Here is an 18,211-nt window from a genome sequence, read left to right on the forward strand (position 1 = left end):
GAAACCCCGTCTCTACTAAAAATACAAAATTAGCTGGGCATGGTGGCACATGCCTGTAATCCCTGCTACTTGGAAGGCTGAGGCAGGAGAATGGCTTGAACCCAGGAGGCAGAGGTTACGGTGAGCCAAGATTGCGCCATTGCACTCCAGCCTGGGCAACAGGAGTGAAACTCCGTCTCAAAAAAGTACCTGGTGCATTTTGTATCGTTTAGACATTGGCTGAATTTGGGCTAGATAATGGTGACGATATATTAAGTACTTTATGAAAAATTGCCTTTAATTAGGCATATCTACATATTTTATTAACTTCTCTTACGTCACACGACTAGTGAGTAGCAGAGTAAGAACAAGGTCTTTCAGACTCTTAAGGACTAGTATCTAGGGTACTAATGTCACTGTGGAACTTTAATGGAACTATCCATTGTGTATTTAGATTATTGATTTTTGCTTTTTTCAAGGTAAGATTATATTTTGTCCTAATGCAGATTTTAATTTTTTGTTTGTTTCTTTATTCTCCTTTCCCCATCTCACCCAATTAATTTTGTTAAATCGATTTAAGAAACATTTAAATGTCTCTATTCTCACGTGAGGCTTCAGGTGAGGTTGGAAGAGCACACTGCTTTTATTAGAAGCAGGTTTTGGGCTTTCTAATCAACTTCATATAACTTTAGTACTTTCAGCTAGTTTCTTTCTGAAATTGGCACATTCATGTGTACTATTTGGTCTCACTATATGGTACTTCATGTTATTGCTTTAAGCAGACTTCAAAATTTGCTTTTATTTACCAGAGCAAAAATTTAAATTGTTTTTCCTATTCAGAAATTGAGAAGATTCAGAAAGGAGACTCAAAAAAGGACGATGAAGAGAATTACTTGGATTTATTTTCTCATAAGAACATGAAACTGAAAGAGCGAGTGCTGATACCTGTCAAGCAGTATCCCAAGGTAAGGCAAAAAGTGCCTTGCATCTTTGAGTTATCTTTATAGTTACGAGAGAGTCATGGACTCTTGGAGATTGTGATGCTTTAGAAACTTAAGCCTGTGAAGCTTCTCTTTCATGCTTGCAGTACCTGTTTCTGGCAATTGAAATATCTAAGTTCTTAACTAAACATAGTTATAGCCAGGAAGGAAATGTAATAATCTTTTTATTATCAAAAAGTTTCTTTCTCTAATGACTGCTCAGGCTACAAGTTCAAAGAAAAAAAAAATAAAACCTGAAGAGTTGCTCTCTGTCAAAAGACTAACCTGAAATCTAAATAAAAGGAAATATAATACAAATCCTCAATTGGATGAAGTTAATTTTATTTTCTTACTAAAAGTTTACTTTTAAGTAAATGCTTTTTTCCTTCCTTTTTTTTTTTTTTTAAGGAAAGCAATTAGTTACATTTAGTTTATCCAGCGTGCTATCAAAGGGTGCTATATAGTCTCTTCTGTTCTGAAGTCACTGCGTTAACAATGTTTATGTATGTTAAGGCATGCATAAACAGGCACAGTGGCTCATGCCTGTAATGCCAGCACTTTGGGAGGCCAATGCAGGCAGATTACTTGAGCCCAGGAATTCAAGACGAGCCTAAGCAGCATAGCAAAACCCTATCTCTACAAAAAATACAAAAATTAGCCTGATATGGTGATGTGCACCTATAGTCCTGGCTACTCCAGAGGCTGAGGCGGGAGGATCACTTGAGCCCAGGAAGTCGAGGCTGCGGTGAGCCATGATCATGTCACTACACTTTGGCCTGGGCAACAAAGTGAGAGCCTGTCTCAAAATAAAGTAAAAAATAAAATAGTAAAGGTCTTAGTGTATTATGGAAGTTGGCCAGAATACATCAGAAAAGCCAAATTCAGGTCTAGGAACTGCCACTTTCTAGTTTCATAATCTTAAACTAATCACTTTATTAATATGGCTTCAGCGTCCTTCAGTAAAACGGGAATGGTAATACTCTACCTTTGCAGGGTTGTTTAAAATCAAATGAGGTAATTTATGTGGAGATGTTTTTATATAGTAGCATGTATATTTAGAAATCCTTTATTTTCTGTCAGTTCAATTTTGTGGGGAAGATTCTTGGACCACAAGGGAATACAATCAAAAGACTGCAGGAAGAAACTGGTGCAAAGATCTCTGTGTTGGGAAAGGGCTCAATGAGAGACAAAGCCAAGGTAAGCTCACATTAGTGAGGCAAGAGGACATCGTAATGCCTTCTACTTGCCCAGAATGCAGTATAGATGCCTTATAGAGGCAAGAATTTTGTGTATGTACAGAATGTGGCTCCTTTAAGTTTGCATTGGGTGCAAGAGATTATACACCAAGTTAATTTACTTGCTTGGCAACCCTGGAAGAGCCTAGGTGTGCCCTGGTGATAGTTTTCTTTTGGACTTTTGACTGCATAGTAATGGATACAGCAGTAGCATCTTGCGCATTGGTAGGATTGTCTGGGAAAACTTGAAAGGGGAGCTGGATATACTAAAACTTAGTCTAAAGCAGACAAAAGACACTAAAAGGCAAACAGCACACCCCCTTTTTTGTAACCTGGAAAAGTGAGAACAATAGTGTTGTGAGAGCAGAAGAGTTTGAGGATTAGTTGGTTTGTTTTATAGCCGGCTGGAATGTGAGGCTCACTAAAAGAATGTATTCCAAAAGGAGCCATGAGTAATCCTGACTACAGAATCTAATGAGTCTTTTCCCATGCCATAGCCGCATATACTGTGTACTCTGTGACAAGAAACTTCTCACCAAAACAGAATGGTCTTAGCCTTCTGGGGTCACCTTATTTGATGAGATATGCCTGCTACAGTCCGAAAACCTATTCTTTCAATCCTCCTTTTATGTAGCCTAATGGACACGTGTTTGTTTTCTCAGGTCATTTCTTACTAGATGCATATAGTTAGGGCTGAAGTGTGTTGTTCTAGCTAATGAGATTTACATGAGCTTTTCTTCTCTCTGTCCTGACTTCTTTCTTCCCCTAGCACTCCCTAGACCATATAAGCAGATAAGCAGAGCTCGTGGTGATTAACAGCTCTACCTGAGATTTAAAAACAAATGCTTGGCACACAGCTATTATCTGAATAGAGACTAGAATTAAGTTTTTCTTCTTTATGCTTTTAGTAAGAGCTCCAGTGGATATCTCAGGGATTTAAGATGACAATTAACTGTTAGCAGCAGACCATGTGCAAGTTTAGCAGGCTGTGCAAATTACTGTTCTTCAGAGCTTGTTTCACTTTTTTTTTTTCTTGAGACGGAGCCTTGCTCTTGCCCAGGCTGGAGTGCAGTGGCGCAACCTCCAACTCCTGGGTTCAAGCGATTCTCCTGCCTCAGCCTCCTGAGTAGCTGGGATTACAGGCAAGCACCACCATGCCCGGCTAATTTTTATATTTTTAGTAGAGGTGAGTCTTCATCACGTTGGTCAGGCTGGTCTGGAACTCCTGACCTAGTGATCCGCCCACCTCGGCCTCCCAAAGTGCTGGGATTACAGGCATGAGCCACCATGCCTGGCTGCTTGTTTTACTTTCTTAAACTTTACTGTTTTTCTTTCTTTTTTTTTTTTTTTTTTTAATTCTTCTCAGCTCATACCAATTAAACTTTACTGTTAGTTTAATTAGACATTGGGGATATTTCTTGCTGTTCCTTTGGCTTAGAGGTAAAGGTGTTGTTTTCTCCCTAGTCCATGTGGTGTGACGTTTCTCTGCATTTTTCCATAGGAGGAAGAGCTGCGCAAAGGTGGAGACCCCAAATATGCCCACTTGAATATGGATCTGCATGTCTTCATTGAAGTCTTTGGACCCCCATGTGAGGCTTATGCTCTTATGGCCCATGCCATGGAGGAAGTCAAGAAATTTCTAGTACCGGTAAGGAAATCCATATCCTGTGTCTTCTGAGCAAAAGAGAACTGGGATCTTATGCTGTTGTGAAGGTAGGGTTTCTTAACTAAGGTCTCTGCATAACCTGTATGTATACCAAATTCTGCATTTATGTTCATTTTCCTGCGGTAGTTCATTGCTTGTACCTAGTTCTCCAAGCATTATGCTCCAAGGCCACTCTGTCCCTCCTTGTCTAATGTGGTAGTCATTGTGTACCGGTATCTGTTGTCAGTATCTTGGGTCCACAACGTGCCTGCATTCTGATACTTGGTTAACTACGGTTTAACAGGGTCTTCACCTAGCTGAGTATTTTGGTAGTAGTGTGGAACAAGGAGATTGTATTAAGAAGGTGACTAAGGTGCGTCCCTGCACTCAAGAAGTTTATGCTGTAGAGAGTAGAGGCTAGCAGCAAGAAGCTTATAGCATCTAGTGTTACTGAGTTAAATTCTGACCTGAGCACACTCAAGGATTTCTTTCCTGGAGGAGTTTGCTGAGGACGAGTTTGGTTTGGAAGAGGTTGACTGTTGATGTTTCACAGATTGGTGAGCAGCTTTTTTCAGACTATAACTGAGGACTAGATAGAGATGGGACAGGCCAGTTTATCTATCTTGCTTATTACTATCTTTGAATACTTGGTTGGAACGTTACTTTGAATAAATAGGAAATGGTACTGTTTTTGCCTTTTAGCAAGGCCAGGTGGTTGTCAGAGTTAACATACTACTGTTGAATATTTAATAACAAGGGTGAATCTGGAAGCTTATGAAGGATTTGGAATATTATTCAACTAGAATTGAGTAAGTGTCATGTTTTCATCAGAAAACTGAGAGGAGGTAAGATACAGTCCTTGGTTTTCTTGAATGTTAAATGAGGGAGTTGGAACTAAATGTAGTGTCAGAGGATGTGAAAATTGATAGAGCAAAAATTTATAGGCAGTGTGGGCCGGACACGGTGGGTAACGCCTATAATCCCAACAATTTGGGAGGCCGAGGTGGGCAGATCACCTGAGGTCGAGAGTTCAAGACCAGCCTGACCAACGTGGTGAAACCCCGTCTCTACTAAAAATTAGCCGGGCGTGGTGGCGCCCAGCTACTCAGGAGGCTGAAGCAGGAGAATCGCTTGAACCCGGGAGGCAGAGATTGCGGTAAGCCGAGATTGTGCCGTTGGACTCCAGCCTGAGCAACAAGAGTAAAACTCCTTCTCCAAAGAAAATAAAAATTTCAGGCATTTTGTACCCGTAATGCTGAACTCCAAGGATGCCAACAGTCTCAAATGTCTTCGCAGCTGCTTTGCTTTCAAGTACCTCATCTTCATTAGAATGTTCGATGTGAAACAGACCATTTGACATATCCTAGAGAAAAACACAGCTGGTTAATCTTACTCAAGGGAATTCTTTTTACTCTTTTTGGGGTGTTCTATTGATCACCCAAGCATTCAATTTCCAAAGGACTGCAGAGGGAATACCCATCTCCTCTCTTTATTGTTAGTCTCCCTCATATTCCTCAGAAGGGTTAGGTTTATGAGGCTTCCATGTAAGTGAATCTTTTGAAAAAGATGCCTGCCGGGGAGATGTGGGTTTCCTCAGTGTTGCTGTGGTAATTGGAGGAGTCTGAGGAATGGTCTGGCATTAGTTACTTGAGTCTCCAAGGTGTGAGTCTCAAGCAGCAGTAATGTGTAAGGTAGGAGGTGCCGGACAATTGAGGGAGGCATCAAAGACTAGCATCATCTATTGAAACTATATACATCTGGGATGTGTAAAAATGCATGAAGTATTAAGACTGAATGGCTCTCAACAGGAAGTGTGAAAAGATTTGCAAATGGCATTTGGCTTGATTTTTCCCTCTTGTGGAGGAAAAAAAAGTGAGATTATTTTTGCATCTGTGACCAGAGCCCTCCATTTTCCCCTTAGAATAATTAATTATACCAGTAATGCCTCACAGTGCAGTAGAAAGAGCACTGGACCATGTATATCTGTCTCTGTATGTCTTCCTGGACAGGTTATCATTTCATTTTTCTGAACTTCAGGTTTTTCATCCAAACATTTCTTAAATATCTGTCAGATGTCTGATACTATGCTTCGGTGTAAAGTTACAAAAATGGCTCCTGAAGAGCTTACAGTTTAGTGACAGACAATTCTAAAATGATGTGGTAAGTGTTTGCATGTAGGGAATTACATGGTACTTTGAGAAAAGAGGAGTTGTAGGAGTGGCATCAAGAGAAGGTTTTTCAAGAGACACTTATTTAAACAAGTCTTACAAGGATGAGTTAAGAATCCCTCAGGTGGACAAAAAAGACAGTATAAGGACAAAAAAGCCTGTTGATCCAACACCTAGATTTTGAGACAGGTAATTCTGAATTCACATCTAGAGTCTGCCATTTATTAGCTCTATGTTCTTAAGCTGGTTGATGTATACTCTTTGAGTCTGTTTTCTTAACTGTAAAATGTGGAGATCTGCCTACTTCAGGGACATTTTGAAGATAAAACTGAAAAGTCTATATAAAGTTTATTATATGGAGCCAAGTGCATACAACTCCATTAATGGTAGTGGCTTTTATTATTCCAGGAAGAGGAAACTATTTGCAAAGAATGGATGTGTAAGAGTATGCCAGGCTCTGAACTACAAGTTGTTCAGTCTGGCTTGGGGGGAGGTTATATATATATAGAACGAATGGAAGTGATCCAGAGAGCTAGGCAGGGAGCACATTATGAATAATGAGGAGTCTACCGTCAAGACTTTTCTCAAAGAGGTGATAGGAAGGGTGCCATTTGACTTCAGAGAATGAATGATGTGAGACCTTATCTGGGCTCTCAAAGCTGTTCTTAGAATTCAAGGCTCCCATGGGCCGGATGGTTTCTCAGTAGAAACTGTAGATATTACACAATACTCGTATCTTTCATTCCCAGGACATGATGGATGATATCTGCCAGGAGCAATTTCTAGAGCTGTCCTACTTGAATGGAGTACCTGAACCCTCTCGTGGACGTGGGGTGCCAGTGAGAGGCCGAGGAGCTGCACCTCCTCCACCACCTGTTCCCAGGTAAAAATAATGGAGACACCCAGAAATAAGATGTAAATTTGACTACTAGTATCATCTCTTTTAGTGGTGCTCTTATGTCTCGCTTAGGAAGGGTCTCAGGATTTGTACATTGCATCGAGAATAGAATTCTACAACCAGACATGATGGCTCACGCCTGTAATCCCAGCATTTTGGGAGGCTAAGGCAGGCAGATCACCTGACATTAGGAGTTTGAGACCGGCCTGGTCAATGTGGCGAAACCCCGTCTCTACTAAAAATACAAAAATTAGCCGGGTGTGGTGCTATACACCTGTAATCCCAGCTACTCAGGAGGCTGGGGCAAGAGAATTGCTTGAACCCAGGAGACAGAAGTTGCAGTGAGCCAAGATCATGCCACTGCGCTCCAGCCTGGGTGATAGAGCAAGACTCCATTTCAAAAAAAAAAAAAAAAGTTCTCGCTCTTGGGCACTTTGACGATAGCCAAGTGCTGCAGTCTAGCTGAAACTTTTGGTCTTCTAATTTTGGACAATCCTAGCATTTTTTAATGGTCTGACTTTAAAATTCTACCTTTTGTGACTGACCTTTATGGAGTATTCAGACTCTCCAGACCTACCCAAGGCAGTGCAGTGATGAACTGGTCCACTGTAGGACCTGGGGGATCTTGCAGTGTGGGTCCTTTACCCTGTACATTCCTCCGTGCTTTAATAATAGTTAAGGCTTCATGAAATCTGCTTAACTCCAGAATTTATAAACAAATCAGAACATAAAAGTCTGTTTATAAAAAGCTCCATTTAAAAGAAACTTTCATTTTGTAGGGGCCGTGGTGTTGGACCACCTCGGGGGGCTTTGGTACGTGGTACACCAGTAAGGGGAGCCATCACCAGAGGTGCCACTGTGACTCGAGGCGTGCCACCCCCACCTACTGTGAGGGGTGCTCCAGCACCAAGAGCACGGACAGCGGGCATCCAGAGGATACCTTTGCCTCCACCTCCTGCACCAGAAACATATGAAGAATATGTAAGAAATTTGAACAATGTGCCCTTTCCCAATACCTAGAAGGCTGCCAAAGGAAATTGAATGACAGGGCCTCGGTCCTTTATGTGGGTGTCATGGACTGCCTGTAAGATTTGCAATCTGCCCTCTTCTCTTGCAGTGAATGTTGAACTATTAGAAGATTTTTCCATTTTAGGCATGGTTTTACTATAGGCCTGTAGATTAAACAAGAAATAAGATGTACCTTAATGTAGTGTTTTATAGTGAATTTCTTACTACTAGTACTGATAATACTAAAGTTTGATTTTGTACTTCCTGCCCACATTTGTTCTATGGCATATCGTATTTGTTTGGGTTTTCTTTGTTTAGTAACCCTTTCTCTTTTGGCTATCCTACAGTTAGGCATTAACATTTTGGAGGGAAATGTCATGTCCTTTTAATTCAGAAGCCTACCTACTCCCATGGGATGTAATTACCTTTCCTACTCTATGATTTTGATCTTTTATTTCTTTTTTTTTTTTTTTTTGGTTGTTGTTGTTCTAGGGATATGATGATACATATGCAGAACAAAGTTACGAAGGCTACGAAGGCTATTACAGCCAGAGTCAAGGGTGAGTCGGGCAGTATAAGCACTGTTTTGTGTCCTAAGGATGGATGGAGGGAGTTGGAGGAACAGAGAGATTTAGACAGCACAACCCTGAGGAGCAGAATGGTTCACCTTTTGAGGATATCTCCTGTGCAACCCCCACAACTCTGACTGGTCTTGAACTTGAGTTCAAGCAGTCCTGCCACTTTAGCCTCCCTAGTAGCTGGGGTTACAGGTGCATGCCACCATGCAATGTTTTCCTCTGCTTTTGACATCTGTGAAGCACACACTTGGATTTGTAAATTTGGATAACTGAACCTTAAATTTTAATTTAGAACCTGAGAGTAACAGATGAAAAATTTCCAAGCTGTGACTACATGGAAACAAGGAGAAATGCCTTTACATTATTTTGATTTATTATTTTAAAATATCAAAACCACATTAAAGTTGATAAAATTTTACAAGAAACTTGAATTCCATTACCATAACTTGGGTTCTTTTCTGCATTTCTCTTTAAGACTATTTCCTTGTGTGTCCATATATATAGCTTACCTGTGAATTGATTGAAAAAGAGTCCCAGAATTCTACAGCAGTGATAAGACAGTTCTTTTTTCCTTCTGGTGAGCCCTATGAGTACATGTATATGTATGCTATATTAAAAGGGTCGATTTAGGATTGTGCTTTTTCACTTTATATTCTGTGGTATCCATTTTTCTTTGCAGTAGTTGTAATAATTATTTTATAAGTACATAGTATATACATATATTGGAAATATTTTGTGGTTTAAGGATGGGGCAGAATAAGTATTTTCCTGTATTAATACACATAGTAAAATGACTGAAATGTGGAAGTATTTGAGAGAAAGGTGAAACTAAAACATAGTTACTCTGTAGCTTCCTAACACTCTGTCTTTGGCTTTCAGAGACTCAGAATATTATGACTATGGACATGGGGAGGTTCAGGATTCTTATGAAGCTTATGGTATGTCTTTATCTCTGTGGTGGGGCAGAATGTACAAGTAAGTGCCTGGGAGAATGCTGGTGACTAAAGTATTGAGAGTCAGGCAAACACACCTAAGGATAAACCTTTAGAAGGCCAAGATTTTGCTAGATGTGACAGTGAGAGTTCCACGGTACTTCAATTTTGCAGTACATGGTAGAAAGAGGGACTGCTAAAGTGAGGTGGGGTATCGCTATTCTTGGAAGGGTAGTGTGTGTCTTAAACGAGGGCTCAAGACCAGCTTGGTCTGATTGGAGCAGCAGACTTATAAGCTAATGTTGATTTTTTTCTACTTTAGGCAGGGAAATAGCTAGACCTGGGTTGTATTTCTGGGCCTTTGCTGCCAGTATCTAGGCCACTTTGGTAGATAACAAGAACTTAATCATACACAACTTTACTCATCTACCCCATTTCATTAAAAAAATAAATTTAGATCTAATTGAAAAGAATGTCATTGTAAAGGAGATGTCAGCTGAAAGGGACCTAGATGGCAAGCAGCTAGCCAGACCAGGTTTGGGGGGCAAGAATAGTATTAGGGCCAGGCGTGGTGGCTCATGCCTGTAATCCCAACACTTTGGGAGGCCGAGGTGGGTGGATCACCTGAGGTGAGGAGTTCGAGACCAGCGTGGCCAAGATGGTGAAACCCTGTCTCTACTAAAAATAGCAAAAAATTAGCCAGGCGTGGTGGCAGGCACCTATAATCCCAGCTACTCGGGAGGCTGAGGCATGAGAATCACTTGAAGCTGGGAAGCGGAGGTTGCAGTGGGCTGAGACCGCACCATTGCACTCCTGCCTGGGCAACAAGAACAAAACTCCATCTCAAAAAAAAGAAATAGTGCCTATTGGAATCAGATTAGAGGCTGTAGGGGCAAGAGCCAATTCAGGACAGTACTGGCACCAAGCTCCTTGTTGGCTTGAAGACATCTCAACACAGTCCTTGATCCCAAAAGAGCTATGGAGGCTGCAGCAGCATCAGGACAAGGGTGCCTTCCCTGAGGTTTGGTTAAAAACACATTGCTCATGTGTGTCCTCAAGAGCCAGTTGTGGCCCTGTGTTAATAGGCCTCATTGGGAATACTGTGTGGCAGTGGATGCAGCTAGAGCTACCTTTTTAGTGTGAGGTATTTTCAGCATACCTGAGGGACTTCCAGAGAGTCCTTGGCAGGGGCTCATCAATTGACAATTCACACTAAGATACTGGTTGACAATCTCCCCTTATCCCTAGCTGAAAAAGAGGAGCCCCTTAGGGCCTCCCAGAGACAGACAAGCTGAGCCCAACTCAGCACAGTATGAAGTAGCCAATCAGCTGCTTGCCCAAGGAAACTGTTTTTACCAGTTTTAGCGAAATAGCACTGGACAGTTGCCAATCACTAAGACGGCTTTGCTCTGCTTATATACCACTATTTAGAAGGGCAGTGTGATTGCACCCAAGTATTTCCCACCATCAGTGAGGCAGTACAGTGGAGCCTCTGTATGTGTTTGACTAAATTGCATTTCTGTTTTGCTGGAGAAAAGACCAAACTGAAGAGGCAGGCTTTTCTTTATGCTCCTGATATGATGTTGCCACAGTTAATCTGTTCTGATCTCTGCTTTGATTAACAGAATTAGAAAAATAAACTGTCCAGGATGATCTGTGTACGTCAGGAAAAAAAAAGAAACTGTCTTGTTGATACCCAGAAGCCACTTGGAAAGTGATGGACATATGTGTTACACTAGGGGTATAATTAGGGTTCTGTGTGACTTTAGATCTATATAGGAGTTTGAGGCCTATAAAGATGGAGGCAGATACTTGTGAATACAGGCAGCTGGAAAAATACTTCAGGATGAACTAGAGTGTGTAAGGTGTGGGAAGAATAAGCTTAAATGCAATTTATTTTCGTAAGAGGTCACCTCTAGAAATATGTGATCATATTCCTCAGGCTTTTCCCTGTCACAGAGGAGAAACATTTGAGGATGTGAACCACATTGTCTGGCTTCTCTCAACTGTCGACTTAAGAAAGGAGATAAGGAATTTTTTTTTTTTTTTTTTTTTTTTTTGAGATGGAGTCTGGCTCTATCGCCCAGGCTGGAGTGGAGTGGCATAATCTCAGCTGACTGCAACCTCTGCCTCCCAGGTTCCAGCGATTCTCCTGCCTCAGCCTCCTGAGTAGCTGGGATTTCAGGCGCACGCTACCATGCCTGGCTAATTTTTGTATTTTTAATAGAGATGGGGTTTCACCCTGTTGGTCAGGCTGGTCTCGGACCCCTTACCTCGTGGTCTGCCTGCCTTGGCCTGCCAAAGTGCTGGGATTACAGGTGTGAGCCATCGTGCCCAGCCTTGGAATTATCTTAAACAGTGCTGTCAGTGCAGCATTTGATTGCACATCCCTCTACCAGAGCGAGCAGTATCAGCTCTGCTCGTGGAGGGCCCCATGGAAAGTGGCCCTTGCTTGCTTTTCCCAGAGAGCTAGAGGACACTTCTCCGTAAGGAAACATGACTTACTGTTGCGTGGAAGTGGGGCTGGCTGCCTGCTTCCAATCTGAAAGACTTCGAGAAGTTTTCCCGCCTTACCTGAGCTGCCTGCCAAATTGTTTTCGGAACAGGAAAGGCCATTGCAGACTCATAAAATTGACTTTCTCACTATCTCAAGCAAGGTGTGTTGGGTATCTCCAGGTTTGGGGACTGGAGTATAGATCACGTTTGTCTATTAAGAACCTCGTTGTGGGAGATTACTCCAGAGTCAATGGCAGCCTTTTTGAATTTGTTCCCTTCTGTCCTTCCACTCAAAACTGAAAAATTGCCCAGACTGCCCAATAGGGCCAAGCCAAGTAGAAAGCAAGGAACACCAGGGGAAGTGTCAAGACATTAGAAGAAACGCAGTGTTTTTGGTGATGTTTACTATGTGACCTATCCCTGTTCATCCCTAAGTGCCACATAGTTTATAAACTGTCTTTGTTTTCCCCACAGGCCAGGACGACTGGAATGGGACCAGGCCGTCGCTGAAGGCCCCTCCTGCTAGGCCAGTGAAGGGAGCATACAGAGAACACCCATATGGACGTTATTAAAAACAAACATGAGGGGAAAATATCAGTTATGAGCAAAGTTGTTACTGATTTCTTGTATCTCCCAGGATTCCTGTTGCTTTACCCACAACAGACAAGTAATTGTCTAAGTGTTTTTCTTCGTGGTCCCCTTCTTCTCCCCACCTTATTCCATTCTTAACTCTGCATTCTGGCTTCTGTACGTAGTATTTTAAAATGAGTTAAAATAGATTTAGGAATATTGAATTAATTTTTTAAGTGTGTAGATGCTTTTTTCTTTGTTGTTTAAATATAAACAGAAGTGTACCTTTTATAATAAAAAAAGAAGTTGAGTAAAAAAAAAACACAAACCTGTTAGTTTCAAAAGTGACTTTGCTTGCTTAAAGGTTCTGAAGTAAAGGCTTGTTAACTTTCTCTTAGTTTTGATTTGAGGCATCCCGTAAAGTTGTAGTTGCAGAATCCCAAACTAGGCTACATTTCAAAATTCAGGGCTGTTTAAGATTTAAAATCACAAACGTTAACGGCAGTAGGCACCACCATGTAAAAGTGAGCTCAGACGTCTCTAAAAAATGTTTCCTTTATAAAAGCACATGGCGGTTGAATCTTAAGGTTAAATTTTAATACGAAAGATCCTCATGAATTAAATAGTTGATGCAATTTTTAACGTTAATTGATATAAAACAACAACAAAATTAGGCTTGTAAAACTGACTTTTTCATTACGTGGGTTTTGAAATCTAGCCCCAGACATACTGTGTTGAGAGATACTTAGGGGGAGGGAGTAGGTTTTGAAGAGGTTGATGGTGGTGGGGAGGGAGGGCCTCCTGAATTGAGTTTGATGCAGACCTTTTTAGCCATGAAGAATCTTTCAGTCATAGGATTAATAATTAAATTTTCAGTATTTAAAAAGACAAAATATTTTGTCCATTTGAGATTCTGCACTCCATGAAAGGCTCACTTGGACGCTGGGGCCAAAAGCTGATGATTTTCTTAAGTTGACGGTTGTCAATATCGAACTGTTCCCAAGTTAGTCAAGTATGTCTCAACACTAGCATGATATAAAAAGGGACACTGCAGCTGAATGAAAAAGGAATCAAAATCCACTTTGTACATAAGTTAAAGTCCTAATTGGATTTGTACCGTCCTCCCATTTTGTTCTCGGAAGGTTAAATGCTACATGTGTAAGTCTGCCTAAATAGGTAGCTTAAACTTATGTCAAAATGTCTGCAGCAGTTTGTCAATAAAGTTTAGTCCTTTTTTAATCAAAGTAAATGTGATGAATTGTCATTTTTTTGGGTGGACCATAAAATAATTTTCTCTTTCAAATAAACTTAAATTAACTCTAAAGTTAATGGGCTTGTTAAAAGTTGGAAACATTCTTAAAAGTGGTGGGGGGGATTTTATTTTAAGTTTACCAAAAAAAAAGTTGATGGAGTTGTTAAGTTTTAGTTTAAAAATAACCAAAGCTTTTTCACCCCCTGGAAGTTGTTGGAAGCAGTTGTATCCAATCCTATCAAAAATTATAATTTATGGAGAGTTTTCAACTCAGCTGAGCTGAAACTTGGATTGGTTTCCATACATAGGTCTCAGTATTTAAAAGTGCGAGCCAGCCTGGTTTGCACCTTCTGTAGAGCCCCTAGGTGGCTCTAAAGTGTGACACCAAATAATTTGTATGAGCTCAGAAGGGGACAGCACCTGCCTTTAGACATGACAGTTCAGCCAACTCTGGGTGCCCTTGAGGGTTTCTCTTTGAATCCCAGAAATGCTGATAACTAGGCTGGGGCAGGATTTGGCATGATAGGCTGGCTCTGAACCCCCTCGTAAGAGACCAAGAGAGGAAGTGATGGAATTGGTTGGTCCCTCTTCTACTCTATGCTGATTCTCAGGGTTCTCATGGCTTCCCTAAGAGAGCCACCTAAACTGCTCGGGGGTGAAAAATCCTCTTGTATTGAAGTGCCAAGCTGCCTGCAGCAGTGCATGATGGACATTTTTTTTCTTTTTAAAACACACCAACAAAAAAATGTATTTGTAGATTGTGATAAAATGTAAATAACTGAATTTTCAACCATGGTTTGAAGTCAGCTTTCAGGGCATTATGTCTTGTTTTGATGAAAAGAGATCACTCTATACCCCCCTTTTTAAAGGAAAATTATCGCAAGAGAATCAGGATGTGTAAAGCTAACATGCATCGCAAAAAACCAAAGGTAACCTAAATGTCTGATTTTAATAGCACATATTTCTCTTTTACATAAACTGTGACAGCAACTTGCATAAACAATTCTTTAGCTGTTAATTTTAATGTTAAAACTTTGCAAAACTTGTTTAATAAAAATAGCTGTAAAAAGAAAAACCATATGTTGCCGCATAAATTAGCCATAACTCTTAATAATCCTGCCCATCACAAGTGAACTGTAATGTAACCTGGGCACAAAGTCTGACATCTTAAATGACACATTGTAAAATTTCAATGACTGTAGATTAGACCTCCTGCTGCACCCCAAAAGCTTTCTGCTCAGCTATTTAAAACTGTGTAAGGATGAGTCCCTGTAGGTCCCCATATTGATGTTCACAATGAAACTTTACTTAAAATTTCTTAAAAGTTGCATGTTTCTCCTGTAATGTGTAAACTGCATGCAGGATCTCTTTATCTTTTATTTTGTATGTCTTTAAAAAAACTTCCTCTTCAAAAGACTGATCTGTTATTTCTCCATTTTCAGGTGATTGAAAACTCCTGAGGCATTACCTGGACTGGAATGGGTAGTGAAGACCCATGTCAGGTATGTTAAGGTGGCTTTCTATTAAGGACCATGTAACTGTATCATAACTGTAAAACAGTTATGCTAGGAGGTGGACTATAAGGTGGTCAATGGGTTAATCTTTCTTGTGGTCATATGTACCTTATTTACAACATGACCACACTTACATGTCCATACTGAATTTACATCTAATGGTTGATAAGGCCAGACAATATCAACTTGGATCTGTTGAATCCCACTCTGTTTATCCTGTTAATAACCCGATGAGGCGGTATTCCACTTGGAGTTCATTGGTTGCAAGCAACGAAGTGGCTAATGTAAATAAAAGAGACTTTATTAGAAAGGTGTTAGGGGCTCAACGTTTAGTGTGAAGGCTAAAAAATCTGGTGTGGGAACTGTAGTGGCTACAGGGAACTGGGACAACAATGGTAGACCAAAGGAACGATCTTGAAACAAGAACTGGCTCCTTGGGCACAGCTGAAACTATGTCGGGTCTCTTTCTGCCTCAAGAGTCAGGTTTTAGAGAAGGAATATCAGACTGGATTAGCTGAGTCACATGTGTAAGAAAAAACCAATTCCTCAAAAGGCAGTTGGGGAGTTATTAGGAAAGGGAAATGGATGCTGGGCAGACCAGAAACAATTGTCCAGTAATACCCGTATTTTACAGAAGTAACTTAGACCTAATGAAGTTAAGTAACTTCCCAGGGTCACATAATTAGTATGGCTAGTACTCAAGCCCAAGATTTGTGTTGCCAAAACCTGTCATCTTAACCCTGTACTATACTGTCCTTAGCCTAGGGAGACTATACTGTCCTTAGTCTCCTTATTAGGAGATCCTTCATAGGGATAATTGTGGTATAGAAGAAAGGACATGGAGCCTACAGAACACTTTTCCTAAAGTTTAACTCCCTGGTTTGTATAGTTGGGGGCTGTGACAACAGTGAGCTTTCCTGTTAATTGAAGCCATTAAGCAACTAACTGGCTGATTTTTCTCTCTGCTCTGAGTGAGGTGTTAGGATTAGGATGACACTGAGGAGAAAGGCCTAACTAGGTAAGCCAAAGGCACATAGAACCTTTCACAGTGAAATTTGACTTCTTGGAATTTCTTTTTCTTCCAAACCTGCCTCTCAGCCTCTGAGAGATCTGGAAGCTTTAAGGAGGGGTATGTGTGCTGCACAAGTTTCTGGGCACCTGGCAAGTCTTAAGTTTGATGTTGGTCACGTGAATGGCTAGGAAATTTAGCAGGGGGGAATCCCTGAATGTAGAGAATTTAGTCTCCACTCTTCCTAGGGTAGTCTGAAGAAGAAAAATGGATTAGAAGTTTGGGGAAACCTTTCATCTGGACTGTGCTTGGAAAGGTGGGTTCTGTTGTTTGTGGACCCAGGCCTGCTGGTGTTCTGCCTGTTCTGGACGTTTAGCTTCGCCCATTGACCCAAGTATTTTCTGTAAAATTCTGTCACTCACTACCTGTGAACTTTATTTATTTATTTATTTATTTATTTATTTATTTATTTATTTATTTATTTTAAGGTGGAGTCTCAACTCTGTTGCCCAGGCTGGAGTACAGTGGTGTGATTTCAGCTTACTGCAACCTCTGCCTCCCGGGTTCAAGAGATTCCCCTGCCTCAGCCTCCCGAGTAGCTGGGATTATAGGCACATACCGCAACGCCTGGATAATTTTTATATTTTTAGTAGAGATGGGGTTTCACCATGTTGGCCAGGCTAATCTTGAACTCCTGGCTTCAAGTAATCCACCCACCTCAGCCTCCCAAAGTGCTAGGATCATAGGTGTGAGCCACTGCACCCAGCCAACCTGTAAATTTTTATTACAATTCTGTAAGCTTTAGAGACAGGCAAGATCAAGATTGGGTATCTATCCTGGCTCTGCTTCGTGTGAGCCTTTGTCACCTTAGAAACAAAACCCTTTCAGTGCCTCATTTATCATCAGATGAAGTTGATAATACCTGACATTTATCACTGTGTGCATCATAATATCCTAACAGAGTTAATAAGTATCTCATTTGGTCCCTTTCTACCTTTGTTTCTGTTGTGAGGAAAAATTCACACAGCATACAATTTATAATTTTGAAGTGTACAATGCAGTAGTTTTAAGTATATTTGTACTGTGCAACCATTTCCACTATTTAATTCCAGAATATTTTCATCACTCTAAAAAGAAATCTTGTATCTGCTAATAGTCACTCCCAACTCCCTTCTCTCCCCAGCTGTTGGCAGCCACTAATCTTTCTGTGAGTTTGCCTATTCTGACCATTCCATGTAAATGGAATCATACAATACATGCTTTTTGGAATTGGCTTCTTTGACTTTGCATAGTGTTTGGTTCATCCAGTTGATAACATGTAACATAGTACTTCATACCAGTCATAGGAAACATTACTTCCAAAAGCAGCCTGTTTCATTAGAGACGGCTCTAAGTATTTTATCTCTCATTTTGAATGAGACCTGTACTCAGTAATTTAAACTGAATCTGCTTTGGACCCCTGAAGCAATATCCTTTCAGGTATTTGAAGATCGTTTTCATTGCTGTGTCTTTCCCATCTCTAAAAATTTTCTTGGCTTGGCTGCGCACGGCAGTTCATGCCTGTAATCCCAACACCTGGGGAGGCTGAGGTGGGAGGATCACTTGAGGCCAGGAATTCAAGACCAGCCTGGACAACATAGCAGACTCTGTCTCTACAAAAAGTAAAAAAATTAGCTGGGCATGATGGCTTGCACCTCTAATCCTAGCTACTCAGGAGGCAGGGGCAGGAAGATCACTTGAGTCTAGGAGTTCGAGGTTACAGTATACTATGATCACATCACTGTACTCCAGCCTGGGTAGAAAGTTTTTAAAATACTATTGGTCCCAATAAAATACATTTCCTGCATGCCAAATGTGGCCTTTAGCCTACCAGTTTGCAACCTCTGGTTAGCTTCTGTTAGTATAAATTAAAGGTCATGTTAGCTTTTTTTTTTTTTTTTTTTTTTT

The 18,211-nt window shown here is 40.8% G+C and overlaps 1 protein-coding gene across 3 annotated transcripts in view; it reads left to right on the forward strand.

Annotated features, from left to right (window-relative positions):
• Positions 1-18,211, forward strand: part of KHDRBS1 (KH domain containing, RNA binding, signal transduction associated 1) — a 70,643-nt gene that overhangs the window by 23,768 nt on the left and 28,664 nt on the right. Inside the window, exons 2-10 of one of the 3 annotated variants that reach the window (XR_001005374.1) lie at positions 820-944; positions 2,040-2,156; positions 3,696-3,842; positions 6,757-6,890; positions 7,685-7,886; positions 8,406-8,473; positions 9,371-9,429; positions 12,394-12,586; positions 15,184-15,243. Coding sequence is in view for 1 of the 3 variants with exons in the window: in XM_011974032.1 (XP_011829422.1) it covers positions 820-944; positions 2,040-2,156; positions 3,696-3,842; positions 6,757-6,890; positions 7,685-7,886; positions 8,406-8,473; positions 9,371-9,429; positions 12,394-12,491 (950 nt within the window). In the remaining 2 variants the exon portion in view is untranslated. Of the gene's footprint in view, positions 1-819; positions 945-2,039; positions 2,157-3,695; positions 3,843-6,756; positions 6,891-7,684; positions 7,970-8,405; positions 8,474-9,370; positions 9,430-12,393; positions 13,734-15,183; positions 15,244-18,211 lie in introns of those variants that run through there. The other 2 variants (XR_001005375.1, XM_011974032.1) reach the window with 2 other exon arrangements.

Source organism: Mandrillus leucophaeus, unplaced genomic scaffold (assembly GCF_000951045.1).
Source record: "Mandrillus leucophaeus isolate KB7577 unplaced genomic scaffold, Mleu.le_1.0 Scaffold141, whole genome shotgun sequence".
Classification (NCBI taxonomy): domain Eukaryota; kingdom Metazoa; phylum Chordata; class Mammalia; order Primates; family Cercopithecidae; genus Mandrillus; species Mandrillus leucophaeus.